Consider the following 27,348-nt stretch of genomic DNA (forward strand, 5'->3'; position numbering starts at 1 on the left):
ATCCACACATGACCACAGGAAAACCATAGCCTTGACTAGACAGACCTTAGTTGGCAAAGTAATGTCTCTGCTTTTGAATATACTATCTAGGTTGGTCATAACTTTTCTTCCAAGGAGTAAGCGTCTTTTAATTTCATGGCTGCAGTCACCATCTGCAGTGATTTTGGAGCCCCAAAAAATAAAGTCTGACACTGTTCCCACTGTTTCCCATCTATTTCCCATGGAGTGATGAGACTAGATGCCATGATCTTCGTTTTCTGAATGTTGAGCTTTAAGCCAACTTTTTCACTCTAACTTTTAGATTTTAGACAGTTTATCATAAATGAGAAACTGATCTCTTCTTTTCCTTATTCCCATTCTCTCAAAGGATTGGGAGACAAAGAAGTTGGAGTCAGTAAGACAAGGGAAGTCAGAGAAACTTGCCTGTTGTCTACCTAGATGTCTGTGAGCAGAGGTTGTTTGGGAAAAGTCTCTTAGGACAAGGGCTAGGAAAGCTTGCCATAGGGGAAAAAAAAAGAAATGCAACAACCCCATATAAGGAGTCACAAGGTTTGCAGAAGGGAACACTCACTTTCATGCAGTGTGGTGGTAACTTCCTTGCTCATGCTCGCTCACTCCTATGTCTATCTATATGTGATGTATATAATATCATACACACATGTCATACCATCTTACTGAAGAACCTTAACGAATACTCCCAAGTATTCCTCTTTCCAGCTCATCAATAACTTCTCTGTCAGCAGGTATCTGGTCTCTGCTTTGGAAGTTGGGAAGAGGGGACGACATTACCTTGCCACACGTCCTGCTGGATTATTGTACTAACCTGCCTTCCATTAGCCCTTTAATCCTAGTTTTGTCCTCAGATGGGCAGTCTCTTGGACTGCAAGGAAATCCAACCAGTCTATCCCAAAGGAAATCAGTCCTGAATATTCATTGGAAGGACTGATGCTGAAGCTGAAACTGCAATACTTTGGCCACCTGATGCAAAGAACTGACTCACTAGAAAAGGCCCTGATGCTGGGAAGGATTGAAGGCGGGAGGAGAGGAGAACGACAGAGGACGAGATGGTTGGATGGCATCACTGACTGGATGGACATGAGTTCGAGTAAGCTCTGGGAGTTGGTGATGGACAGGGAAGCCTGGCGTGCTGTAGTCCATGGGGTCGCAAAGAGTCAGACACGACTGAGCAACTGAACTGAACTGGGCACCGTCTACTCCCTATTTTATATGACCACATATAAACTATGTGACTGTATCTTTATAGATAAAGGTCAAGTGTCTGCGACACTTGTCGAAAAAAAATTAACAAAAAAAAGAAACCCCACAGACACACAGGAAGCAAGGACTCAGTAAACATTTGCTGAATGAATGAATGAAACAAAGACACAAATGAGAACATGTTTTCTGCTAGCGATGGAGCAGAAAGACGACAGCAGCACCTCCCGTCCCTCGACCCATCTCCCCGCTTAGAGAGAGTGAGAGACAGGTAGTGAGACTCAGGCTCGGCTTGCAGCCCGGAGTTGGGAATCCTGGGTGGCCCAGGTTGCCATGGCATCGCATTGGACTCCACCCTCTCTCTTCTCCCGCCCCAACGCCCAGCCAGAGTTAAGGCAGCCAGTCACGTGCCCTTCAGCGTAACCACACCTCTGCTCCTCCAAGCAATGTCAAGCGGTCACGTGTGATAGCAACAGATCATGTGGTTGCCATCTCTCTCCGCCTCTTTCCCCTCCTCGCCCCTTTCTCGTTCAAAGCCGCTTTCTGGCTGCCCCTCCGCGCATGAGTAGTCCGGTCACGTGGTCCGAACGTCCGGCGTTGGCCCCGCCCCTCCAATTTCCGCGCGCCTCTTTGGCAGCTGGTCACATGGTGAGGGTGGGGGTAAAGGGGGCCGCTCTAGCCTGCGGCCTGTGTCTATGGTCGGGCCCATAGCGTCCAGCTGCCCAGGACAGACCTCGAGTGTATGGCGCTGCAGGAACCGGCTCCGGGGTCCGGATAACGGGCCGACCCCGCAGCTCCTGACACGGGGCGAGGTGAGTGTAGCCCTTTTCAGGAATGGGGACCATTCTCGCCGTCCACTGCTTCCTACGCGGGCTGGTTATGGAAGGGTTGCTCGAGGGCGGGAAGTGGGGCAGGATGTGATAATGTTCCTTTGTGGCCGAAGGGAGGTGTAATTTCAGGAACTGGGTGTCGGGTCTTTGATGTAGGGGGTGTGTCTTATGGGATTTCCCTTGTGTGGGGCTTGATGGTCCCCAAGGAAAATGCATCTTTGAAAAAGTTATAGGGCCTCACGTGGCTGGAGGGTTTGGGGTTAGAGTTATTGTGTTACCTAGGGGGCTGCCTTCAGGGAAGCTTGGGAATGCTGTTGGTGTTGTCTTCGTGATGTCTTTTGTGGGAGTCACTTTGTTGCTGCAGGCTCATTGAGCCTCTGTGATTGTAGGGCCTCCTCTGGTCTGAGAATGGCTACCTCTCGATACGAGCCAGTGGCTGAGATTGGTGTCGGTGCCTATGGGACAGTGTACAAGGCCCGTGATCCTCACAGTGGCCACTTTGTGGCCCTCAAGAGTGTGAGAGTCCCCAACGGAGGAGGTGCTGGAGGGGGCCTGCCCATCAGCACCGTTCGGGAGGTGGCCTTACTGCGGCGTCTGGAGGCTTTTGAGCATCCCAATGTTGTCAGGTGAGAAGAAGATGGAAGGGTGGGAATGGGTCGTGAAAGGAAAAAGACAGCCTAACCTGTAGATGTGGAGTGGTGGTCAGAAGAGGAGTGGGAACCCTGAGGAAATAGGGGAGGCCATGTTGGGTCCAAGACCATTGCTCAATGAGTGACCATTTGTTCTGGCCAGGCTCATGGACGTCTGTGCAACAGCCCGAACTGACCGGGAGACCAAAGTGACCCTGGTGTTTGAGCATGTGGACCAAGACCTCAGGACGTATCTGGACAAGGCACCCCCACCAGGCTTGCCAGTGGAGACCATAAAGGTAAGTAGGGCGGGCAGACACTGAGAGATAGCTTGAGACCTTTGTGGTAGTTTGTTGTAATTTCAGGTGTGGCACCTGATTCCCAGTTTCTCTGTACTTCCCCCTTCCAAACCAGGATCTGATGCGCCAGTTTCTAAGAGGCCTGGATTTCCTTCATGCCAACTGCATCGTTCACCGAGACCTGAAGCCAGAGAACATTCTGGTGACAAGTGGTGGGACAGTCAAGCTGGCTGACTTTGGCCTGGCCAGAATCTACAGCTACCAGATGGCACTTACACCTGTGGTCAGTAGAATGATGGTGGCCAGGATGGGGCCAGAGTGGGGTCTGGCTGGGGGAGAAGAGTGATTGCCCATAACAGTTGAGAAGGAGCGTGTTTTTCCATGTGCTTTGCAGTAACTTGCAGGACTCTCATCCGCATTACTTATTCCCATCAGGTTGTTACACTCTGGTATCGTGCTCCAGAAGTTCTTTTGCAGTCTACGTATGCAACACCCGTGGACATGTGGAGTGTTGGCTGTATCTTTGCAGAGATGTTTCGTCGAAAGTATGGGGCCCAAGTATCCCAAACATTTTGAATTTCCCAAGTTTTTTATTCATAAGCCACGCCTATACCCTGCCTGCTCTTCCACTTACTATTGGCCACCTTGTCCATAGCCGGAAACTCTGAAATGTTCTGGAATTAGGAATTTCATAGCCCTTTATTCTCCACACCCTATGTTTTGAGCCACTAAACAGTATCTACCACCCTGTCTTTGTAAAACTGCTACTGGAATGACTGTCTCTTTTCACCTTAGGCCTCTCTTCTGTGGAAACTCTGAAGCTGACCAGTTAGGCAAAATCTTTGAGTAAGTGACCTGCAAGGGGGAAGAACTTTGCATTCCGAGTCCTTGACTTTGCATTCTGCTGAGTCCTTGACAGCAGCTGGCTCTGCCCCTGGAGATGGGGGCTGGAAAAAGGCCCTCCTGACCAGAATTCTCTTGTTCCCCATAGCCTGATCGGACTGCCCCCGGAGGATGACTGGCCCCGAGATGTCTCTCTACCCCGAGGAGCCTTTTCCCCCAGAGGGCCCCGCCCAGTGCAGTCAGTGGTCCCTGAGCTGGAGGAATCCGGAGCACAGCTGCTGCTGGTAATAGACTCAGGCATGGGCACAGGGCGAGACTACAGGGGGAAATCACGTGTTTGTCACTCAGTCCTGTCAGACTCTTTACAACCCCATGGACTGTAGCCCACTGGAGTGGGTTGCCATTTCCTTCTCCAGCGGGTCATCCCAGGGATTGAATCTAGGTCTCCTGCATTGCAGGCAGTTTATTTTACCACTTGAGCCATCAGTGGGGGGAAATGGAGCAGGATAAAAGGGACCCAAATGCATTGTTGTTACTGAGACTTGATAATGAACAGGTTGGTTTTTATTACTGTTTTGAACGGCTGGCCACAAGAGGGATAGAAAAAAATCACCCATTCTAGGTATTGTTAGGGTTAAGCAGGAGTCCCTTTTGTTTCTTCCATGTTTTCTGACATTTGCGTCTCTTCTCAGGAGATGCTGACTTTTAACCCACACAAGCGAATCTCTGCCTTCCGAGCCCTGCAGCACTCTTATCTACACAAGGCAGAAGGTGACGCAGAGTGAGCAACAGAATGGCTGGAACAGAACCAAGGCGAGAGACACAAATTTCCCTTCTTTTGAACACTTGAGTGGAGAGCCCCACCACTGAGAAGGCAACCTCTGCCTTCACCTCTGAAGCTGTGGAGACGACTCCTCCAACTTTTTACAGACAATATTTTACTGCCTTAACAATATTCCCCTCCCACCCTTCTTTTTGAGGCTTATCCTTATCCTGTGTCCTTACACCAAGAGATATGTCCCTTGTTCTCCCCTTCTTTATACCTTTATATTGGGATCCTTTTTTATACAGGACAAACAAAACAAATATGGTCTTTTTTTTTTTTTAATATTTCTTCCTCTGATTGGCTTTACTGTTTGGGAATTTGGAAAAAACCATTTGGAAGATGGAATTTCCTTGCAGATTCTCTTTAGATCACAGGGTCAGTGGAGCCCCTCTACTAACAAGGGAAGGAAAGGCATTTACATGGCTTCTTTGATTATAGAGTTTAAATGGTTTTTATTTTTATATTTATTGAACCTCCCCAAACCAGGTCCTCCTTATTACAAGAGTTCTTGGTAGTTTTCTCTCGGGATCTGTCCCTGATTTACCCTTGGAGCAAAGATGTGTTGAGGTGGTCCAGCATATGGAAGGGAGAAGAGGGGAAACAGCCAGGAATGACTCCAACCGCCATCCCATCTCATGTAATCCTGGAAACTTCCCATATCCACTTAGGGAGAGAGGAAGGAAGAAGGGTTTTTCTTTATTCCTTATAATCTTTCTCCTAGCAAAACATATCAAGGCATAAAGCCTAACTGTTCAGTCATCTTTAGGGAACATGGCAAAGGCCCTTTCCTTTTTCTCAAAAAGGGCTACAGACCCCAAGTTTTCCCTAAGGGGAAGAAAAAGCTTAGGGAGAGCAGACAGCAGGAAAGATGTCAGAAGGATCCAGAGTCTCATAGAAAGGCACTGGGGTTGGCTCGAGGATCCTTCTGATTCCGAAATCTCATCGCTAGCCAAACACCAAGGATCTGTAGAAGCAAAGAGAAAAGAGGTAAACACGAACTATGAATTTCTGGGGCTAAGACTTGGAGGTGTACAAAAGGGATATAAGGGAACTAGAGAATGTTACCTCTGTGAAGCTAAAGAAGAGTCCAACACCCCCCAGGATTTTCAGGGCTTCATCTGAATGCTTAAGAAACTTTTCTCCACACATCTGACATGTGGGGCTCCGGCTCTTGCAGACCTGAGCAAAAAAACACACATATGCATATTTGGAGGATGCAGAGTTGCTACGGTGCTCTATCGTAACTGTGGTGAATGACCCTAGGAATTATCTTCCAGTTCCTGATTAGTATCCTATAGACTGGACGCTCACTTGTCTAATTCTCTAGAATCTGTATCCATCCCCCAACCCCTACCAGCACACAGCCCCAGTACAAGTGAGCTGCTAGAGACAGGCAATCACATTAAGCTCAAATCTGCCAATTTGAGCATCGGCCTTAGCCAGTTTTCTATCACACAAACCACCGCCACCCCCCACCCCCTCCCATGCCAGCTCACTGCAGTGCAGAAAGCATAATCTTGTTGATCCAGGGTTGTAAGGTTGAACAAGCCACAGCAATCAAAACTTCTTTCCAGTTCATCCCGGGTATTGTTGCTCATGACCCACCAAGAAGCATTGATGACATCTGTCTGGAGGATATAGGCAGAAGGAAATAATTTGATGCTGCTAATCTTGAGAATCCCATAACATTTTGATCCTAGCTCCAGTGTTTCAATTTCCCTTTTTAAGCAAAAAGTTAACGTCCTTGAAAAGCAAAGGTGCAGACACAATAACTACCCACTTCTGGATGGTCCTCACGGTCAGTTAGCCAGACATCCCAAAGGAAGCAAATAGCTCTGGAAGTAGTGGGTCTAAGAATGATCTTTGGGGCCAGACTGAGAGTAAGGAGTCAAGAGGTTAGAGGGTGGGGGAAAAAGTACTTGAAAGGGCACCTTCTTACCTGTTTGCTTAGGTTAATAGCCAGACATGAGCAAGAGATTCCAAACTGGAAGATGAAGACCAAACCAAGGATGATCATGTACTGAGAGGAAGAGTTATGGAAAAAAAAAAAAGTCCTAGATTGCTTTATGTTCCACTTATAGTAACGATCTGATCCAGTCGAAGAACTTACACAATTATGTCAGTTGAAAACAAAATCATTGGCTTTTGTTTCATAGAGTATGGTATAAGGGAGGGTAAGGAGACATATCCCCCAAACACCGGAGGTCTCCTACCCTCCCCAGTGCCCCAATCACTTCAGGTCAGGATACAAAGAAAAGCAGTACTTGGTGGTGGTTGACAGCACCTACCAGCCCAGCGACCGCGATGAGAAGAAGGAAGACTCCCACTGCAATAACTCCTCCGATGATATGGATGCTGGACACCAGACCCAGGCCCTTAGCCCATGCAGCCACTCCAATGAGCAACAAGCCTACCAGCTATGGAAAACAGGATATATCTCAAAAGAATTCCGGTGTGCATCACAGCCAAAGGCCAAGGTGAGAGAGGTGGCTGGACAATAAAGAACTGAGTTTTGCGTGAGTGAGTGAGTGAGAGGTGCTACTACCAGGACAGGGACCATCCCTGGGCACTCCTCCCATCAGAGGTCAGAATGGCTGGAATAGGGTTGAGAGGCGGCAGGGGGCGTAAAGTCTAAGAATATAAAATAGAACATTTAGCTTCATCCATCACTTCCATTTGGGAGAAGCCTAAATTCAGAAGAGGGAGGGCTGGGCCTTTATCCCCACGATGAGCCTTCACTTCATCACTCCCCACCCCCCACCCCTAGATAAACCCTCTGATCACCGGAAGTCTCCCCTCTTCCCACGGAAGTTCCTAGGAATTCCCTCTTCGCCGGAAGTTCCCGGGAATCTTCCCGGAACCCCTAGTACATCCCTCTCCCCATCCGAAGTCCCTTAGACATTGTCTCCACTGGCCTTTCCGCCCTGGAGCTTCCCGCGACCTCCAAAACCTCACCATGTAGACCACGTTGAGCGCGCAGAGCGCATTCTTGGAGCAGGCAAAGCCTCCGCAAACCATCTCCCCAGCTTTGGGGACCCAAGTGGTCCCAAAAACTTGGGGGGAGGGTCTCGCGGACCGTCTTCTTGGACCCCGACAGCTTCTGTCTCTTTAAATCGAGTCCAGCCAAACCCAATCCTCTGCGCCTGCACCGTCCCACCCCCGCCTTTGGATTGGCGAAATTGGGGACTAATCTAGGACGTCGGTGGCCTGAATGCCAATCAATCTGCATCGCGTCACTGACCCGCCTGCCGGTCCCTCCTTTAGGTTCTTTATTGGATGAAACTTAAAACTGGGGGCAGGGCTTCCAGAGAGTCTCATAGAGACCCGAGCCTAAATTTCAAAACCCCGGATTGAAAACGGAGATTTCTGTGGTGGCAGCTGCAAGAGGACTTATCCGAGGGAGGAGGCTCTTGGGAAATCCCGGTGAAGAGGAGGTGCTTCAAGGGCCAGGTGAAAGGGCTCCTCCCCTCAAGGGAGGGCCCTCCCGCCCCTTTCCCCTTGTCCCGCAATGACTTCATGATGACGCTCTCGTTTGCTACTATTGCATCACATTCAGGAACACCCAGAGAAGCAAAATACTAAGCTATTTAGCCCGGCCACAGAGGCCCCAGGTTGGGCATAACACCACCTAGCAAATACTCTCATCTTTGCAAGTGCGTCCACTAGTACACATAGCCTGATCCATATCCCCTCCTGATGGGCTGTGAACATGCTAGAAATTCAGTAGGAAAATTAGCAGCCTCGGAGCGGCGCATTCCTGTATGTGACAAAACCACAAGACGCACAGGAGTGTGCTGGAGTCTTCAGAGCACATGCCTGATCCTGGGCGGTAAAAAAAAAAAAAAAAAAGACAAAGGGAGGGGCCTGGAATATGAATAAATATCAGGGGAAGGCGGAGTCTTCACATTTTCACTCCAGGGGCGGGCGTAGTGGTTGATCAATATCTGTTTATTAAGGAATAAGTGCTTTGACGCACCGCCTTTTGCGTGGGGATAGGAAAAGACATAGTTCCTCTTTCCACCAAAACAAAGAGGCAGTCGTAGTAGGAACACAAATGAAAAGCCTCCCTTCAGCCCTACAGAATAATTTACACTTGTGTGTACTTAGTCTCTATGACTGCCTAAGTGGCATCGTCTTACCGCTCAAGTCAGATCGCAGGGGCTTCCAACTTTGCGGCTTACTAGCTGTGTGACCTTCGGCCAGTTACTTAAGCTCCCTGTGCCTGTTTCCTCATCTGTAAAATGGGGATAAATAACCATACACCTACCTCTTGTGTTGTGAAAACTGAAGGAGTTAAGATATACACAATGCTTAGAATATATGTAGAATGGTACCTGGCACATAGTAAGCGCTCACTGCTAGTTATTATCTTTCGGGCTATTTTACAGTTTCCAGTGGGTAATCCTAAATCTAATTCTCTTATCTCCAACTACACATTCATATGTTAAAATCCCTCATCCATCACAAATTAGTATCAGTAAGATATACAGGAGAAGAGGCATTTGGCAGGGCCAGAAAGGTTTATAAGTCCTGAAACAAAATGATTACATCAAACTACCCACTGTTTTCCTCTTCACTCCCTCCCCCTACCACATCTTCTTTCTGTCCTTCAATTCCTCACCCACCCTCTTTCAGGGACTAAATCAAGGACAGGACAGTGGTATCAGGCATAAGGGGATCTGGTTGGCGAGTGTCTTAGTTGGGTGGTGTAGTGAAAAGTGTATCAGAATTATAATCAGAATACCTAAATCCTTATCTTTGTGTCACCTCTTACTGGCCTCTCTGAGCTTCAGTTTCCTTTTCTGCCAAAGAGGGATAAAAATCCTACCCCTTGGGCCTGTTGTGAAGTCAATATATATGAAAGTGTGTTGTAAACTATTAAGTGTTATAGACAAGTCAATTATTATGAAAGTAACTGAACATGGAGCCTAGTGGTTTTGTCTGGTTACAGGTTACTATCCTCCATAACTTGTTCTCCCTGGGCCTGCTTGGCCCTTTTAAGCAGGAGATGGTTGCAGTGGGGTAGCCGACTAAGGAAGGGTTACATTGCAAGATGTTAAGTGTGTGAACCCTTTGGATGTGCAGAGTAGGTGGGGAGTACAGCCGTAAGCTGGAATGCAGGGCATTAAAGGTGCCAGAACAAGAGTGTGTGGATTCCTGTGAGGGTTTGAGACTGCACACAAACCTATAGGTCACCAGGAGTTTGGGACTGCATCTGGGACGTGACATGCCACACTCTCGCCTTACCAACACCCATCTTAATTAGCTACCTCCCACAGGAGGCCCTCGGATGCTCATTAAGGCCTCTCCATCCACCTGGCTGGGCAATTGTGGCAGGGGCTGGCTGGCAGAGCTGATGGGCCAACGCTAGAGGGGGTGGGTGGTGCAGGAGGTAGTGCTGACCCAGGCTGTGGGTTTGAAACTCACCAGTCAGGAAGTGAAGTCGACAGACAGACGGAAGGGCGGGCAGGGGAGGGAGTTCTGAGGCTGAGCAGAAGGGGCCTTCTGGGGTTTGGGGGCTGTGGGGCCATGGGCTTCAGGGCCAGTGGTTGCTCTTAGCCCAGCAGGACAGGTCTGGGCAACATGCATGCCCAGAGGCAGTTGGCTGTAGCTGCAGTGAGAGCAGAAGTCAGACGACATGAGGTGGCCCGGCAGGCTCTAAACCGCCTCAGGAAGCTGGCAGAGAGGGTGAGCGACCCTGAACTTCGGGACAGTATTCAAGCCTCGCTGGACAGTGTACGAGGTAAGAGAAGGATTAGCTCCCAACTTCGGTGTCTTGAGGACCAGCAGGGGCGTATAAGGGCTTGCTGGGTCATCCATCATTTCCCAATCAGCCACTTTCTGGTTCCCAAGATGGAGCTTGGACTTGGGGAAAGAATACATCTGGAAAGGATGGAAAAAGACAGAGGAGGTGTCATTTTTCCTCTTTCCCCAACTCTCCTCCTTCTCCCAGGGGATCAAAATACAGATCATTGCTGAGCTGACCTTGGCAATGGAGAAGTGGGTGAGCATGAGGAAGACAGGCTGTGACAGACCCATGGTAGACTTGGACCCTGCTGGGGGAGTCTGGGGCAGGAAGCAGTTTGGGACAGGAGGTTCCAGGACTGGATAATGTGGTCATTCCCAGGACCCACGAAGGATCAGTGACCTCTTGTTTTCCAGCTGTAGAGAGAACACACACTCACACATATGCCAGAAATACACCACGCAGAGTATCTCAGGCTCCCAGACACACATAACACTCACACAGCATGCTCTGCACAGCTGAAAGTGCAGAGAAGTCCCCAGGATTCTCCTCGGTCCCCTTTCCTCCCCGTGCTCCTGTTCCTGTCTCTCCCCCCCAACACACACACACCTTCCGCTCTACCTCCTTAGTGCCATTAGAGCAAGTGATGACAACACAGGGAGGAAGTGCTGCCATGGCAACACCATCCGCCACATCCTCCTGCCCACCCCAGCCTTCAATCCTGTGGTGGGGCCCTGGCAGGAGTAGCTTGTCTCTATCCACAAGGCCCCACCACTAAGGAACTAGTAGAGCTGGAGGTCATCTCTGGTCTGGTGTCATTTAATTTGCCTCTGAAGCTGCAAAGAGCCAATAAAAGCTAGCTACTTTGCTCACTAAAGGTGTCTGGGTGAAGTATATCCTCCATTATACCCTGGTCTCTTCCAGGCTCTCCATGCTTAGTTGCCTACCTGGGGGTTGTGGTGGGGGGTGAGTGGGCAAGAGACTGTTCTTCCCATCAAGGATGATTCCTGCCAGACCCCTCTGATAGAGGCCAACAGGAACTTTTGGTTCACTTGGGGAAGGAACAGTTTGGTTCAAGTTCCTAAGGGAACAGTCTAATTCCTTTTTCATTGCCTTTCTTCCACTGGTACCCCTCTCACCATTTCTCCCCCATCTTTTGCCAAGAATTACAGCTGATAGCTTCCCTATAGGGGTTAGAAAAGGAGACCTAGCGGGGAGTGGCCCCATGAGGCCTCCTAGGGAGGAACTCCAAGCTCCACCCACTGCTTAGGGGGAAAAAAGAAAGAGTGGGTGAGGAAAGGTTTAGGCCAGGTAGAGGAACACAGCTTATCTTTGGAGAGGAGAGAGAGAGGAACAGTGGAGGCTGAACTCAGAAAACCACTCTTCCTAAATGATTTGTTCCACTCCACTCTAAGAGTCAGGATTCTGTTCCCATTGAACATAAACGAAAACTGAGGCAACCAAAGGAAGGAATATTAAGCCAGAAGCAACACATTTTCACCCTCTCTTTCAGAAAAGTTTGTTGAAGGGTCTTCTGTTCGGGGGATGGTGTCATCCTTCTGCTGCGGGTGGGAGGGGGGCGCTGGTGGGTGCTGACTGAGGACCGCGGAGGGACTGGGTACAAGTTTCAGGGAGAACAAAGGGCACCCAGCATCCTGGTACCGTCCCCCCCTCATCCCCTACCAGGCCCAGCATGCCGCCGGCTTCTGCCTCCAAGAGCCGCCCACGGCAGCACTTATTATAGTCTCCGCTGCGTCAGGAGGGTGGGACGCCAAATTAGGGGAACGCTGAGACTCCCCGAGTCCCAGGGAGGGGACTTCAAGGCTAGAATGGAGGCCTCCCTCGACTGGTGCACACCTGCCCATCTCATCGTCTGTCCTCCATCGGCCTAGCCCTTTCACCCTTCTCCCTGGGCTTGAGGACAGTCAGCCTTTAACTCCAGGGTCCCTAAAAGGCTGGAGGACACAGAGAAGGCGTTTTTAATTCTATCTCCTCTTTAACCTTCGGAAAAAAGCCCCACCCCGAAAACCTCAGGAGATTGAATGGAACTTAGAAGAGGCCTGTACCCTCTGCCTCAGCTGACGGGGTCTTTATGTTGAGCCGCTAAATGTTCGGCATGCGTGTAACCAGGTGTGAAGGTGGTGCCTCCACTACTCAGCCGGTCCCCCCACCCACCATACACACCGATCCTCCTCTCTGCTTATCCCTGCTCTTTCTGAGGCGCTCTTGGAGCTACGGTTGCTATGGAGACCGGATGCATTTTGGTATGGGGGGTGGTGTCGCTCTGTAGACGTCTTCTTTCTCCTTCCACCTCGAGCTGGAACCTTGGGACTCACTTTTCCGCCGGGCCCCTCCACTTCGTAGATCTCTCTCCACTTGAGGCAACCCCTCCTTCCACCCACCCTGCTGAGTTCCATGTTTGTCCCCATCCCCAGGGAACACTTTCCAAGTTCACTTTGGGACAGTTAGGCTCAAGTCATGGCCCAGTCAACGCACTGCGTGTGGAAGGTGGGGGTGGACGACGGGGCTGGGTCGTGGGAAGAGGAACCCATGCAAGTACCTGGGGAAAACAAGGGGTCTTGGGAAAGGGATTTCAAGGCTCCCCATCTTCCCACGTCAGCCTCCCCGGAATTGACAGTGAATCCGAATTTGCTCCGTTTTCGCCGGGTATTGCCCACCCATACAACGATGTTTACTCTCTTGCCTAAAGGCCACACCCAACAGTAGCGCTTCCTAACCGAGGTGTGCTAGGGGAGGGGGCTCGATGTTGGAGTAGATGAGTCCAAGTTCCAGGAAATCCAGCCCAGGATTTGGGAGGGAAATCCAGTCCTGGATTTTGCACCGCCTTCGCAGACAGCCGTGCTGGTGGAGAGAAGGTGGGGGGGAGATTGGGTGGGGGGGCAGGGGGCCGCCTCCTCCTCACTGTGAGGGGAGCGCCCGGACACAGCGCGCATCCGGACCGAGCCGAGCCCCGGCGAGCCCCCCGGACCCTGCGCCCGGATCTCACGCCCCTCCTCTCCCGGACCCCAGACCTGTGGGTTCCCACCCCCTCCGGCTTCCCTCCTTCCTCCCCCGCCGGCGCCTGTATCTCCATGCCCAGCATCCTCCCCGCGCGCCTGCGAATCCCCCGCACGACCAGCCCCATTAGCTTCCCACCCTCCTAAAGACCCCCTCTCGACCCCCATCCGCGGCCCCTGTCCCTCGAGTCCCCCGTTCCCCGCCCCTGCCTCCCCCGCACCGGTTCTTCTCCCTCAGCCCCGGGTTCCTCTTTTCTGCCCCGTTTTCCTCCCTCTCCCCTTTTGCCCCCACTACAGTCCTCCCCGCCCTCCCCCGCCCATCTCAGCGCCCCCACCCAGGCCGGGGTGCAGGGTCCGGCGCGCCTCCTTGGAGCAGCACCAAGGTCCCGGGGTTCCAACGGGGTGGGGGCGCAGGGCGGGGAGCATGGGGAGGGGGCGCCCCGTGTGATGGGAGGGGGGCGCAAGCGGAGGCGGCGGCGGCGGCGGCGACAGCGGAGCCGGGCCGGGGGCTCAGCGGGGTCCGGGGGCTGGGGGCAGCGAGCAGGGCGGCCCCATGGCCGGGCCCCCCTGAGGCAGTCCGGGGGAGTTCCCTCCCCTCCCCAGCTCGGGGGTCTCGGGGCCCCATGAGCCGGGGCGCGGGCGCGCTTCAGCGCCGGACAACGACCTACCTCATCTCGCTGACCCTGGTCAAGCTCGAGTCGGTGCCTCCGCCGCCGCCTTCTCCGTCTGCGGCCGCAGCCGGCGCCCCTGGGACCAGAGGTACCGAGACCGCGGATCCCGGCAGCCCCCGAGGCGCTGAGGAGCCGGGCAAGAAGCGGCACGAGCGGCTCTTCCACCGGCAGGATGCGCTGTGGATCAGCACGAGCAGCGCGGGCGCCGGGGGCGCCGAGCCCCTCGCCCTGTCCCCGGCTCCGGCCAGCCCGGCCCGCCCCGTCTCCCCGGCTCCCGGCCGCCGCCTCTCCCTCTGGGCCGCCCCTCCCGGACCCCCGCTCTCCGGGGGCCTGAGTCCAGACCCCAAGCCCGGGGGCGCCCCCACCTCCTCCCGGCGCCCCCTGCTTAGCAGCCCGAGCTGGGGGGGCCCGGAGCCCGAAGGCCGGGCGGGCGTCGGCGTCCCCGGCTCGTCCTCCCCGCACCCCGGCACCGGCAGCCGGAGGCTCAAGGTGGCGCCTCCTCCGCCGGCTCCCAAGCCTTGCAAGACCGTGACCACGAGCGGCGCCAAAGCCGGCGGGGGCAAGGGCGCCGGTAGCCGCCTGTCATGGCCCGAAAGCGAGGGCAAGCCCAGGGTCAAGGGGTCAAAGAGCAGCGCCGGGACTGGAGTTTCTGCCGCCGCCGGCGCCGCAGGGGGAGGGGGAGCGGCAGCTACGACCTCTGGTGGGGTCGGGGCTGTGCCCGGAGTCCGAGGGAAGCTGTCCCCTCGGAAAGGCAAGAGTAAGACCTTGGACAACAGTGACTTGCACCCGGGACCGCCTGCCGGCTCTCCTCCTCCGCTAACCGTCCCAGCCACCCTGACTCCCACCTCTGCTGTCACCGCCGCCTCCGCGCTACCCACCGGGCCTGCACCTCCAATCACTCTGGAGCCTCCAGCTCCCGGGCTGAAACGGGGCCGGGAGGGGGGCCGAGCATCCACTCGAGATCGCAAGATGCTCAAGTTTATCAGCGGCATCTTTACCAAGAGCACAGGAGGGCCTCCTGGTCCCGGGCCCCCTCCCGGTCCGCCGGTCCTGTCTTCTGGCAGCGGGTCTAGGGAGCTGCTGGGTGCAGAGCTCCGCGCCTCCCCCAGTGAGTAGGCCCAGGGCCTGAGGACAGGGAGGGGAGGGCGCCTGGAATGCTCAGCTTGGGGTGGAGGAGCGGTGTCCAGGACTGACTGAGAGAAGCTTCTTGGGTGGATGGATGAACCAGGTTCATTTCTCTGCCAAGAACTGGGGCAAAAAGGATAAGAGGTCCTGGAAGCTGGGTGAGTAGGCATTGTGGGACATGAAAGACGACCATGTCAGAGGGACTCAGAAAGCCTCAGAGCTTTCTGGGATAAATAATGCCCTTGGTCAGCATGGCTGTAGGAAATTGCTCCCAGAGAAGCCCCAGACTCCACTCCCAGCTTCAGCTGGCCTCTGGGAGCATGGAAACGGCTTTGCGTTGCCCAGAGGGTTACTGAAGGAGAAAGGAGGTGGGGAAGCCTCAGTTTCTCCTGAGCACTTGGGGTGGGTGATCAGAGTGACCTTGCAGACAGTCCTCGCCAGGGACAGGTCTTTTGCTGGGCTGAGAGCAGGCTGGTGAGGTTTCTAGAAGGAAGGGACAGGGTGCTTTCCATTCAGTGAAGGCGAATTGGGCAGTACGGGAGTGCACGGGCGCTGGAACGTGCTGAACACGTGCGTGTGAAGTGAGAGGGGGCGGATAGGTAGCTTCATTCTCCCCCCACCGCCCACCCCAGCCCCAGAGCGCATTGAAATTCCTAGGGGGCCTGACCGGGAGTAACTCAATGGGGTGGAACTGCTGCAAAGGCAATTCTTACTCCTGGAGACTTGGGAGTGGGTACGGAGAAAGTACTGTCTTTTTCCGGTTGGGGGGGTGGTGGTGGTGGTGGTCTTTATTTATTTTCTAGAAGAGAGAGGCGAGGGCGTCTCGGTTCAGCTCACACTCCCGGGAGAGGTGGCGAGTCCGGGAGCGCAGGCGGCCCCCGGGGTTTGGCTCTCGAGCGGGTGGGAGCAGATGGCTCCGGATCCCAGAGTTCCCGCCGCAGCTGCGGCGCCCCGGGAACGTCCGGCTAGTGTCAGGCGCGGGGGCTGGACCCGGCGGGCGGAAGGAGCGTCTTTCCTCTCCCGCCCCCCCCACTCTATCCCTCCCCAGGCCGGTGGCTTCTCTCGGCCTGGGAGTGGAGCCCGGTTCCCCATCGTTCTTCTGGAGGGTGCTGGTGAGAAGGGCATGAGAGGGGCGTATAGAAAAATCCAACCTCCATTCCTTGGGCTGTGGGGAGGGGTCAGGGCCACAGTGCCGTTGACCTTGAAAAGGGGGAATGATATCTTCACTTCAGGTTCGGTTCTATGAAAGGGAGATTGAGGTGGACCCACTCCCTCCTATGTCCCAGTCCCTTTTTCTGGGGATTTACCCTGGGAATCAGTCAGTTTGGTGAGCAGTACACCTTTTTGTCTTCCAGAGAGAAGACCCCATCAACTGTCAGAGTCTTGGTCCCCCAGTTTGGGGCAGGGACTCATGTTTGGGGATGTGTTTTAAGGGAGATGCCCACTGAAGTATTTTTGTCTTGCTGGCTCCGTTGCTAAGCAACCACTGAGCGGCAGCAACAGCTGTGGGGAGAGAGACTAGGATGGGAGGACTGGGGACCACTCTCACCTCAGCTTTTCCACACAGCTCTCCAGCCCAGGCAGAGCAACTACAAAAGGAGGAGGGGTAACAGGGTTGGGAGCCCTCCTTGGCCTGGAGTATCCCTCTTAAGACTCCTTTTCTGTTACAGAAGCTGTGGTCAATAGCCAGGAATGGACTTTGAGCCGCTCCATTCCTGAACTGCGCCTGGTAGGTAACCCAGTCTCCTGGTCTGTATGAAGGTTGATCTCTCTGCCACTGGCACTCAGCTCTCTCGCCTTCACCTCTTCCCTTCCCTCCCTCTATGAGAATGGGGAATAGTTTTCCAGTTCTGAGATTCTACCTTCATAGCACCTTCCTGGGGCTTGATACATCCTCATAACTTTTCCTACTATAGTTTCCCTTCTTCCTGCTGGTCCATGGTCCTCTTGCAGATTTCTCCTCATTTCTGACTTCTCCCCTTCAGTCCTTCATGTTCTGTTGCCTAGAATTGGGTAAAATTTTCCAACTATTGCCTAGAGCTGTAACATGTCCCTCACCAGACATGCATCTGGTATGTTTCCTAAACAACAGAATACCAAAAAAAGAAAAAAGAAAAAGGCACTGAATTGACACTCTTCAGCTTGTGGTCCACTTCTAGCTTGGGATCATTTCTTACAACACTCCTGGCCTGATCCTTGCAAATGCCCTCCTGACTGATGTCACCCAGGCCCTGTAGAACCCTGCTTGGAAGACTTAACACTGCCAGTCTCTTAGAGTTCTCTGGAATGTTCAGACTCAGTCATCCTGCCTCTTCTTAATTCCTTCCATCTCTGCCCTACAACCTTTCCTCAGGGTGTGCTGGGTGATGCCCGGAGTGGGAAGTCCTCGCTTATCCACCGATTCCTGACTGGTTCATACCAGGTGCTGGAGAAGACAGAGAGTGAGTTCTCAGGACCCATAGTAACCTAAGGGTTGGGGTCAGGGATCTGGGCAGTGTGATCAATGACTCTGCAGGTATGGTGGCCAGAGAGAAGAATGCGGCCACAACAGCTTAAAATACAGGGAGCATGGGGAGATTTGGTGACCTGTGACCTCTGACCTCCTATCACTCCCAACTCTTCTGGACAGGTGAGCAGCACAAGAAAGAAATGTTGGTGGATGGACAGACTCATCTGGTGTTGATCCGAGAGGAAGCTGGAGCACCTGATGCCAAGGTGAGGGATGAGATGATGGGGTAGGCAGGTGGGCTGGGGTCAGCACTGGCCAAAGGAGAGGCCTCTGGTTTCCCAGGTCTCCTTGGGAATAACATCCAGAGAAGTGGACCTGTCTGACCATCCATTTGCTCCCTCACCCTCCGCAAGTTCTCAGGCTGGGCAGATGCTGTGATTTTCGTCTTCAGCCTGGAGGATGAGAACAGTTTCCAGGCCGTGAGCCGTCTTCACGGGCAGCTGAGCTCCCTTCGGGGTGAGGGACGAGGAGGCCTTGCCCTGGCACTGGTGGGAACACAAGGTAAGGAGGGGCTGAGGAAGCACAGCTTTCAGAGGGGTTGCTACTGGGTATTACCCAACACAAGTGAGAGCTTGGCAAGGTGTGTGGACAGGGCCACTGGATTTCAGTAACCCTCTGGAAGGAGCCTGGTCTCTAAATAAGAGTCATTAAACAAAACACAAACTCCCTAAGGTCTGAGAGAGAAAAGAGGACCTTCCAGGAAGGACAGCTGCAATGGCAACCTCCTTCCTCTGAGATGTCACCTGCTTGGTGTTCTCACACTGCTGTTTCCTGATGCCACCACCAGGCCCTCTTCACCAGCAGAGCCAGGAAAAGCTTCTCCAGGACCCACCTGTACGAAGCTGGCAGGTCTTTCTGTCTAGATGCCTGTCCTGCAGATGGCTGTTTCCACCTGTTGCTTGCCTCTTGGCTTCCTGCTGCAGATGAACAGTCCACCTTTTACCATGGATATTTAGCCTCATCCCAGTTCATATGCTGCCAGGTGTCCTCCCACTCAGTTCAGGACTCACTGAATTTGCAGGGCAGGGGGGGTGCCACTCAGGAGTGTCAGCCGTGTCAGACCTTATCAGGACATTCCAGTCAGCTCTGGAGTATTCTTTGAAGACTGGCACACTGAGCTCACCCAGCCTACTCGTGATGCAGCTGGGCCCAACATTCAGAAAAGACTATACGCTCCCATTGCACCCGGTCATAGGGGGGATATTGTCTCATACCCTATCCCTAGTGGTCCCAGCGGAGAAGGCGATGGCACCCCACTCCAGTACTCTTGCCTGGAAAATCCCATGGATGGAGGAGCCTGGTGGGCTGCAGTCCATGGGATTGCAAAAAGTTGGACATGACTGAGCGACTTCACTTTCACTTTTCACTTTCATGCATTGGAGAAGGAAATGGCAACCCACTCCAGTACTCTTGCCTGGAGAATCCCAGGGATGGGGGAGCCTGGTGGACTGCTGTCTATGGGGTCGTACAGAGTTGGACACGACTGAAGCGACTTAGCAGCAGCAGCAGCAGTCCCAGACTAGGACTAGAACCCAGAAGAAAGGAAAGCAGCAAAGTGGGCATGGGCGCCCTCATCCACCACCCCTTCTCTTTCATCCCCTCAGACAGGATCAGTGCTTCCTCCCCCCGCGTGGTGGGCGATGCTCGCGCCAGGGCTCTGTGTGCTGATATGAAGCGCTGCAGCTACTATGAGACTTGTGCAACCTATGGGCTCAATGTGGATCGGGTGTTCCAGGAGGGTGAGCTTGGCCATCCCTTGCATGTGTTGGGGAGCAGGGAACTTAGATATTCCTCAAGGTCCCACCTCCAGGCCTCCCTCTGTGAGCGACAGGAAATTAGCCTGTGTGGGAGGGAGGAGGGACCAGGGAGGTCAGAGAAGATTTGCTTAATAGCCACAGGTCCTTCTGGGCAGGAGGAGCTGGCAAGGCCACAGTGACAAGGAAGTTGGAGCCTGTTATCTCCTGGGCATTTCTCAAAGTTGGGCACGAAATGGTGGTCTTGGGTATCTGCCCTGCTCATGCCTTCTTCCCCTCCCCTCCCCTAGTGGCCCAGAAAGTGGTGACCTTGCGAAAGCAACAGCAGCTTCTGGCTGCCTGCAAGTCCCTCCCCAGCTCCCCGAGCCACTCAGCAGCTTCCACTCCTGTAGCTGGGCAGGTGAGTCAGGATTTCATGGTCCAAAGAAGGGCTGGTGGGAATCAGAGGAGGGGCTGGTGATCCAAGGAGAGGCACAAAGAACCCAAGGAAGTTGTGGGGGTGAGGGCAGATGGAAATGGTGGTGACAGTTCGTAGAAAATGCATCAGACTGGAAATCAACCAGGTTTGAAACACCATTTGTAGCGTCCTTGAGCAATTCACCTAAACATCCCAAGGTTGTCAGGAAAATTGTATGGCATAAAACTTGTGAAGTCAAACTCTGCAAAATCTAAAGCACTGTGACAATGCTAGTGAGGAGTTTTATTATTAATGATAATACAAATAAATGGTGATGAGATGAGGGACTATCTCAGATTCCTCATCACTTGATGTGACTGTAGCCTGGGGGGCTGGGGGCCCCTCGGCAGTTCTGAGCCCTCTGTTTGCCTGCAGGCTGGTAACGGGGGCCACACTAGCGACTACTCTTCCTCTCTCCCGTCCTCACCCAATGTCGGTCACCGGGAGCTCCGGGCTGAGGCAGCTGCAGTGGCCGGATTGAGCACCCCAGGGTCCCTGCACCGGGCAGCCAAGCGTAGGACCAGCCTTTTTGCGGTATTGGACACTCTAACCCCCTATCCGCCTGTCCCCTATTACATGCCTATCTTCCCTGGTTCCTAAATCTCTCTGTTGGCCCTTCATCTGTCTCTCATGTCCTTCCATCAGCATATCCATCCTCTAATTGATGCCAATAACCATTCCAGAATCGTCGGGGCAGTGACTCTGAGAAACGGAGCTTGGACAGTCGGGGAGAGACAACGGGAAGTGGACGAGCCATCCCCATCAAACAGGTGGGTGGTGCAGGGACTGGGGTTGGGCTGGGGGGAGCTGGTCTTCACTGGGTTTTCTCCCACATGTCTCTTTCCATTCTTCAGAGCTTCCTACTGAAGCGAAGTGGCAACTCCTTGAACAAAGAATGGAAGAAAAAATATGTGACCTTGTCCAGTAATGGCTTCCTACTCTACCACCCCAGCATTAATGTGAGTGCCAGAGACTGGCTGGGCTGCAGGGGCTGGCCTTGGGTGCACTTCTAGCTCTTCCAGTCTGTGCCTCTAGCAGATATCAACACTGGTTCTGGGAAGTGCTAGTCCTCTTCTTTTTACTTTAGCAAAACATCTGTTAGGCAGCTACCATGTGCCCATGTTGCAGATAGAAATGTAAATCCATCTCCTGAGGACTTGCAATCTAGTGCGAGCAGATGGAGAAAAGACCTCTAACCTGGCCTGCCATTCAGGGATGCTTTCTGGGGGAGACAGTGCTGGGCCCAGTCTGTTGGGCTCATCCCAACCCAGTCAGCTCCCAGAGCCCTCTCTCCAGTCCCTCTCTGCCCATAATATTGGCTGCCTCCCAGCACTACTGAGGACCCCAACATTCCCTACACTCTCAACCCCTATACTCCTGTAGGATTACATCCACAGTACCCATGGCAAGGAGATGGACTTACTACGAACAACAGTAAAAGTCCCTGGCAAGAGGCCCCCACGGGCCATCTCTGCTTTTGGCCCCTCAGCCAGCATCAACGGGCTGGTCAAGGACATGAGCACTGTCCAGATGGGAGAAGGTCCTGGTGAGTGGGGCTGCTGACAAAGGGGCAGGAGAGGGGCCAGGGCTAGGAAAAAGAGGAGCGAGGAAGAGGAGAATGGGACTGGTTAAATGGGAAGGTGGGTAATGACAAGGGACCACGTAAGGACTCACTCAGAGACTGACTCACTGAGGATTTATTTTCTTCCCCATCTGACAGAAGCCACCACTCCTACACCAAGCCCCAGCCCCAGCCCTAGCTCCCTGCAGCCACCACCAGACCAGACATCCAAGCACCTGCTGAAGCCAGACCGGAGCCTGGCACGAGCCCTCAGCACCGGTCAGTAAGGAATCATCCTCCATTGCTGTCTTCCAGATCCAGAAGGGATGCGGAGGGAACTAAAACTGGGGTGGGAGCTTGGAGGCTGGACTCAGTGAATAAGTGGACACCCTAAGCACTGACTGGGTACCCAGGCACCAAGCTCAGTCATACTGTGTTTAGCAAAATGGCTAAGACAAGTGGGTTCTAGAGCTAAGCTGCCTGAACTTGAACTTGAATCCTGGCTTGCCACTTGGGCAAGTTACTTGACCTCTCCACATCTCAGTTTCCTCATCTGTAAAATGGAGATAATAGTTTCTACCTCAGACGGTTGCTTTGAGGCTTAAACTGAGAACATTGTCCTGCACATAGCCAGCCATCAACATTTGGAATGTTTGGAAATATGTGTTTTTTAAACAAATAGCAAGTAACATTGTAACAAGTGGTCCTCACAACAACCTTGTTGGGTCAAGATTATTATCCCCATTTTAGGGATGAAGAAACTGAGACTCAGAAGATTAAGTGACTTGCTCAAGGTCTCAAGGCCAGTAAGTGGCAGAGCCAGGATCTGAGTACAGGTCTGACTCTAAACCACTCATCTGCCCTCCTCCCCAGGATTGATCAAGGGGGACCTCCTAGAGAGGGATGGCTGAGGAGGGGGACCCTAAAATGCCAAATCTAGTTCAGGGGAGACAGGTTATGGAGAAAGCAGGGAATCTGTGGAGGGGGCAGCTGAGGCAGCTGTGTTCCCCTCCCCAAGACTGTACCCCATCTGGAGACCTGAGCCCCCTGAGTCGGGAACCCCCTCCTTCTCCCATGGTGAAGAAGCAGAGGAGGAAAAAGTTGACGACACCGTCTAAAACTGAAGGCTCGGCTGGGCAGGCTGAAGGTGAGGCCCTGGTGGGCAGTTTCACTCTCACCCTGGACCCTCACCCCCAAACTCCAGGTCACCCCTGCAGGAGGAGGAAAGGTGCCTGAGAGGAGTGCTTGACTATCATCACCACTCTGTACAGTATTTAGTGAAAAATGGACGGATGCCTTTCAGCCCCTGTGCTTCCTCCTATTCCCCAGCCAATGCCTTTTATGGCAATAGGGCCCAGCCCCTGCTCTCAATGGCCCCTGTAAGTCTGTAGCTCTTGCTCCCTCTCCTCATGACCCTCTAGTTCATGTTCCAGACCCAACTCTGCTTAACACCCCAGCCCCTGTGCCCAGAAGGCTCCATTATCCCCGAGGACTCAGTCCTTGACTTCAGTGACCCCCAGTGACTCTTCAGCTCCTGTTCCCAATAATTTTCTGTGATTGCCAAGCTCCCACAACAGCCTTTGACTACAGTGATTTCCATTCCTGCCTCCCTGTGACTTCCCACAGACCCATGAGACTCTGCCTGAATCCCAGGGACCCCTCACCCCTGGCCTCTGAACTCCTGTCCCCCTTCCCCATGTTCCCTCAGATCCTGGCCATCCCTTCCCCTCCCAGAGACCCGGCTCCTCATTGGTCATGATCCCCGGTCCCTGCCGCCCCTGCTCTCTGCCGGGTGCTCAGACCCAGGTTCCAGATCTGCCTACTCTCATGGCTCTTGGCTTCCGCTCTTCTCTGCTCGGGGCCACTGACTTTAGTTCTGCTTTCTCTCCCCATCTGTCTGTCCTGCTTTGTCTCTGGCACTCTCTGTCACTATCTCTCTCTCCACCTCTCCATTTGCCTCTCTTTTTTCTCCTTTCTTGGTCTCTGTCTCTGTTTTGCTCTCCATTCTATCTCTATCTCCTTTGCTTCGGGAAACCAGCCAAGCGCAAAATGTGGAAACTAAAATCCTTTGGTAGTTTAAGAAATATTTATAAAGCAGGTAACAAGTGGGGAGCTGGGTGGGGCGCTGAGCTGGGGTGCAGAGGGGTGGGGGTGCCCCTGCCTTCCCCTGCATGTGCTCGGGCTTCCTGCTCTCCCGCACCCTCTGCTTCCCCAACCACTCTGCTCCACTCCCAGGGGCTTGGGATGGACCTCTGGGAGGAATGGTTTGGGCGAGGCAGCTCCTGTTTGAATTTTATCCCTAATGACCCCATCCCATCCCCCCACCTAGAGGAAAACTTCGAGTTCCTGATCGTGTCCAGCACCGGTCAGACATGGCACTTTGAGGCAGCCAGTTTTGAGGAGCGGGACGCCTGGGTTCAGGCCATCGAAAGTCAGATCCTAGCCAGTCTCCAGTGCTGTGAGAGCAGTAAGGTCAAGGTAAAGGGTCGGGTGTTGGGCGGAAAGCAGAGGTGAGTGTCTGAGGCGTCCGGAGAAGGGCTCAGAGGGAGAGTCTGACTACTTCCAACCCTTTCTGCAGCTGCGCACAGACAGCCAAAGCGAAGCCGTGGCCATCCAGGCGATCCGGAATGCCAAGGGGAACTCAATCTGCGTGGACTGCGGGGCCCCCAGTGAGCACAAGGGGGCAGTGGAGAGACCAGGGAGGGAGTGTGGTTCGCTAGAATTGATGAATGCTGCTGGGTGGCCCGTCCAGCTGCTCCGCCAGGGAGCTGACCCCTGCATTCCGTCCCCAGACCCCACGTGGGCCAGCCTGAACCTGGGCGCACTCATCTGCATCGAGTGTTCTGGCATTCACCGGAACCTGGGCACACACCTGTCCCGCGTTCGCTCGCTCGACTTGGACGACTGGCCGCGGGAGCTGACCCTGGTGCTGACAGCCATTGGCAACGACATGGCCAACCGCGTGTGGGAGAGTGACACGCGGGGCCGCGTCAAACCCACGCGGGACTCTTCGCGGTACGCGCGCAGGAGAGGGGTGGGGGCGACTTAGTGTGTGCAGCTCCCAGGAGGGTCACCTGGGTAGGGAGCAGAGGTCTTGGGGTGGGAGGTCCCTAGAGCCTTTCCTGTTGATCTCTGGTCCTGCAGCGAGGAGCGTGAGTCGTGGATTCGCGCCAAGTACGAACAGCTGCTGTTCCTGGCGCCACTGGGCACTTCCGAGGAACCGCTGGGCCGCCAGCTGTGGGCCGCGGTGCAGGCCCAGGACGTGGCCGCCGTTCTCCTGCTTCTGGCCCACGCGCGACACGGGCCGCTCGACACCAGCGTAGAGGACCCGCAGCTTCGCTCCCCACTTCACCTGGCGGCCGAGCTCTCCCACGTAGTCATCACGCAACTGCTGCTGTGGGTAAGTGAACCGCGGATGTTGTAAAGGGGTTTGAGGGTTCCGTCTGGGAAACAGGCAGGCGCGCGGTGGGCGGGGCGAGATCCCCAAAGGCACCCTGTGGAAGTGGGCCTGGCGATCCTGGGGAGCCGGCGGGAGGGGATTGGCCCCGGGGACGCACCGTAACGCGGCCGTCTCCGCTCTCTCTAGAACGGCGCCGACGTGTACGCCCGCGACGCGCAGGGCCGCACCGCGCTCTTCTACGCTCGCCAGGCTGGGAGTCAGCTGTGCGCCGACATCCTTCTCCAGCACGGTTGCCCGTGTGAGGGCGGCAGCACGGCCACCACTCCCAGCGCGGCCACCACCCCCAGCATTACCGCCACGCCCAGCCCCCGCCGCCGGAGCAGCGCTGCCAGCGTGGGCCGAGCCGACGCTCCAGTCGCGCTGGTATAGTTGCGCCGCCGGAGAGACACCCCCACCCCCACACGGGCAGGGCACGACCACACCGGGTGGACCGCTGGACAGATGCACCCACTCACCTCTCTGATCCGCACCTCGTTCCCGCGGGAGCACTTCTTCCCCCACACCATCCCCGCAAGAGGGCACAGCCCCCGCGCCTCCCGGAAGACACAAACTCACTTCCCTCTCCCCAGCGAGGCATGGAGACCCCAGCTTGACACGCCCCCTCTCCACTGTTTCCACACTCGGATTGCTCTGGGTCTACCCGCTGGAGGGACTCCCCCGCCGAGGTCCCCGCTCCTGGCCGTTTGGATGTGCCCGCTCGCGCCCCCTAGGGGTGGGGGATAGGACTAAGTCCTGCCTGTGTTCGATTATCCCACGGCGGGAGCATTTACCCAGGCTGGCTCCTGGGGCGACGCCACGCCACAGGGAGGGGTAACGTGGGAAGGCTAGCCCTGGGACTTGGGGCCAATAAGGGGGACCCTACCCCTTCCATGCTAATCTCACTGCCCAGTGAAGGGGGAAGGGCAGCGAGGGGCAGGACCCCTGCTGCCCATGGGGGTAGGGGGTCCCCAACCCTTTCCGTGAAAGGGACCAAGAGGAGTGGAAATCAGGACGTTCCCCCCACATCCACCCATGGATGGAAACTAAAGGGTCGGGGGAGCCGAAAACCTGGGTCCCTCCTCACTATCTTGGGAGGGAGAAGGGACGAAGCAAGAGCGGGCTAATGGGGACTGGGGAGGGGCCTTGTAATTTATTGCTTTGTTCCCCAACCAAGGGGCGGGGGCGGGCAGGGCTTGGGGAGGGCGTTTCAGGGTAGGGGAAGCCAAGGGTGGGCAGAGGGTGGGGTGGGGTGGGGGTGCTCTCGGGTTGTGAGTGTCTGTGACCGTGACTGCGTCCCTGTGACTGTGCAGCGCCCGTGGTGATCTGGGGTAGGGGGCACCCCTACAATGGGACCCCTCCCCCACTGTTCTTCCTGTCCAGCCCCTTCCTCCCACTGGAGCAGCTCCAGACCCATCCCTCAACCCCATGATCCCCCCCAGCCAGGGTTAAGATGGCGTGAGGCGGCTGGGAGGGTTTCCAGACCCCCCACCCCGCCCCCGCACCCGTCCCATCCCCAGAAAGGGGATGGTGGGGTGAATTTACCTGGCCCAGCCCCGCCTCCCTCAATCAACCCAGCCCTTGGGCCGTCTGTGTCAGTGGTTTCCGGTCTTTTTTTTTTTTCCTGGCTAAAATATTTTGCAGAGGACTAGGTAACTGGGGAGAGAAGAGGGGCGGGGGCAGCAGGGGATACTACCCCCTCATCTCCTCCAAGGCAAGTGGTGTGAACCTTCATCAACAGCAATTAAAGAGGAAGTGATTTTGTCTAGGGGGTGAGCTGCTGGTCTGTTCTTGAAGAGCTGGGTCAGGGAATGGCCTTGGTCAGGCTGGGGAACTGGGAGAGGGCTAGGGCGGGTGCCTCCTGCTGGGGCTGGTGGCAGGGCAGTATCTAGAGGGAGGAGGTGGTAGGTCAGGTACTCCATCATGTGCAACAGTTCCTGGAGTGGAAGGAGACAGGCAGGTCAGAGCAACAGTGGGGACCCAGGGAGTAGAGAAGTCACTAACTCCCAAGATGACTCCTGTTCTGGGCGGGAGGGGCTGCTTGGAGGAATGAGGAGATAAGGTCGCTTTGGTTAAGAGCAAGAACTTTGGAGTCAAATCTGGTTTTGACACCAGTACCTCCGCTTCATAGTTAAGTGATCTTGGATAGGTTATCTTGGTGGCATCTGTTTATCTGTAATCTGAACAATATGTGCTCAGACGGCACCTGGTCAGGGCTCCAGCATCAGCCCTGGGGGACCACCCCAGGCCAGACTACTCACTTTGAGCATCTGGTACCAGAAGTAGAGCTTTATAGTAGAGTCCCTCTCCTGGCAGGGAGGGAAGAGCTGGGAGATCTCCCAACCACAGATGTCACTGGTGTCACAAATTCCAGCTCCGCTGAGGCGGACATCTGCCCACCCCCATGACATGCAGAAGACTGCAAGGACA

At 54.5% G+C, this 27,348-nt stretch overlaps 3 protein-coding genes across 7 annotated transcripts; 2 read left to right on the forward strand and 1 right to left on the reverse strand.

Annotated features, from left to right (window-relative positions):
* The first annotated feature begins 1,904 nt into the window (after nucleotides 1-1,904).
* CDK4 (cyclin dependent kinase 4) lies at nucleotides 1,905-4,902 on the forward strand. 2 transcript variants are annotated; one of them, XM_012158548.4, is made up of 8 exons: nucleotides 1,905-2,027; nucleotides 2,435-2,671; nucleotides 2,838-2,973; nucleotides 3,089-3,256; nucleotides 3,409-3,518; nucleotides 3,769-3,819; nucleotides 3,965-4,100; nucleotides 4,509-4,902. In XM_012158548.4, exons 2-8 carry the CDS (start codon nucleotides 2,454-2,456, stop codon nucleotides 4,599-4,601), a joined length of 912 nt encoding a protein of 303 aa, XP_012013938.2. In that variant the 5' UTR covers nucleotides 1,905-2,027; nucleotides 2,435-2,453; the 3' UTR covers nucleotides 4,602-4,902.
* TSPAN31 (tetraspanin 31) lies at nucleotides 4,903-7,752 on the reverse strand. 2 transcript variants are annotated; one of them, XM_004006521.6, is made up of 6 exons: nucleotides 7,598-7,752; nucleotides 6,931-7,059; nucleotides 6,582-6,662; nucleotides 6,139-6,270; nucleotides 5,708-5,821; nucleotides 4,903-5,606 (listed from the first exon to the last, which is right to left on the reverse strand). In XM_004006521.6, the coding sequence occupies exons 1-6, from the start codon at nucleotides 7,658-7,660 to the stop codon at nucleotides 5,532-5,534; spliced, it is 594 nt and encodes a 197-aa protein (XP_004006570.1). In that variant the 5' UTR covers nucleotides 7,661-7,752; the 3' UTR covers nucleotides 4,903-5,531. The 2 variants fall into 2 exon arrangements, with proteins under 2 accessions (XP_004006570.1, XP_004006569.1); XM_004006520.6 differs by having other exon boundaries at nucleotides 5,078-5,606; nucleotides 6,892-7,059.
* A 187-nt stretch (nucleotides 7,753-7,939) lies between these two features.
* Nucleotides 7,940-26,686, forward strand: AGAP2 (ArfGAP with GTPase domain, ankyrin repeat and PH domain 2). 3 transcript variants are annotated; one of them, XM_027967509.3, is made up of 19 exons: nucleotides 13,933-15,184; nucleotides 16,872-16,930; nucleotides 17,555-17,642; nucleotides 17,831-17,916; nucleotides 18,064-18,211; nucleotides 19,315-19,449; nucleotides 19,755-19,864; nucleotides 20,297-20,455; nucleotides 20,605-20,691; nucleotides 20,776-20,880; nucleotides 21,305-21,467; nucleotides 21,642-21,761; nucleotides 22,501-22,629; nucleotides 23,521-23,580; nucleotides 23,812-23,960; nucleotides 24,061-24,151; nucleotides 24,275-24,497; nucleotides 24,627-24,882; nucleotides 25,069-26,686. In XM_027967509.3, the coding sequence occupies exons 1-19, from the start codon at nucleotides 14,029-14,031 to the stop codon at nucleotides 25,309-25,311; spliced, it is 3,567 nt and encodes a 1,188-aa protein (XP_027823310.1). In that variant the 5' UTR covers nucleotides 13,933-14,028; the 3' UTR covers nucleotides 25,312-26,686. The 3 variants fall into 3 exon arrangements, with proteins under 3 accessions (XP_004006571.2, XP_027823310.1, XP_027823311.1); XM_004006522.6 differs by lacking the exons at nucleotides 13,933-15,184; nucleotides 23,521-23,580 and adding an exon at nucleotides 7,940-10,385; XM_027967510.3 differs by lacking the exon at nucleotides 23,521-23,580 and having other exon boundaries at nucleotides 13,934-15,184.
* The last annotated feature ends 662 nt before the right edge of the window (nucleotides 26,687-27,348 follow it).

This window comes from Ovis aries, chromosome 3, assembly GCF_016772045.2.
Source record: "Ovis aries strain OAR_USU_Benz2616 breed Rambouillet chromosome 3, ARS-UI_Ramb_v3.0, whole genome shotgun sequence".
Taxonomy (NCBI): Eukaryota; Metazoa; Chordata; class Mammalia; order Artiodactyla; family Bovidae; genus Ovis; species Ovis aries.

Excerpts from the sequence above, each read along its gene's own strand:
- CDK4 (XM_012158548.4), top strand. The coding sequence starts at position 2,454 with ATGGCTACCTCTCGATACGAGCCAGTGGCTGAGATTGGTGTCGGTGCC. Across the intron at positions 3,257-3,408 it reads AGATGGCACTTACACCTGTG|GTTGTTACACTCTGGTATCG; the intron begins GTCAGTAGAATG and ends TATTCCCATCAG. Across the intron at positions 3,820-3,964 it reads CAGTTAGGCAAAATCTTTGA|CCTGATCGGACTGCCCCCGG; the intron begins GTAAGTGACCTG and ends TGTTCCCCATAG.
- AGAP2 (XM_027967509.3), top strand. The coding sequence starts at position 14,029 with ATGAGCCGGGGCGCGGGCGCGCTTCAGCGCCGGACAACGACCTACCTC. Across the intron at positions 23,961-24,060 it reads GTGAGAGCAGTAAGGTCAAG|CTGCGCACAGACAGCCAAAG; the intron begins GTAAAGGGTCGG and ends CCCTTTCTGCAG. Across the intron at positions 24,498-24,626 it reads CCCACGCGGGACTCTTCGCG|CGAGGAGCGTGAGTCGTGGA; the intron begins GTACGCGCGCAG and ends CTGGTCCTGCAG.
- TSPAN31 (XM_004006520.6), bottom strand. The coding sequence starts at position 7,660 with ATGGTTTGCGGAGGCTTTGCCTGCTCCAAGAATGCGCTCTGCGCGCTC. Across the intron at positions 7,060-7,597 it reads CGCTCAACGTGGTCTACATG|CTGGTAGGCTTGTTGCTCAT; the intron begins GTGAGGTTTTGG and ends TGTTTTCCATAG. Across the intron at positions 5,822-6,138 it reads ATTATGCTTTCTGCACTGCA|GTCTGCAAGAGCCGGAGCCC; the intron begins GTGAGCTGGCAT and ends TTTTTTGCTCAG.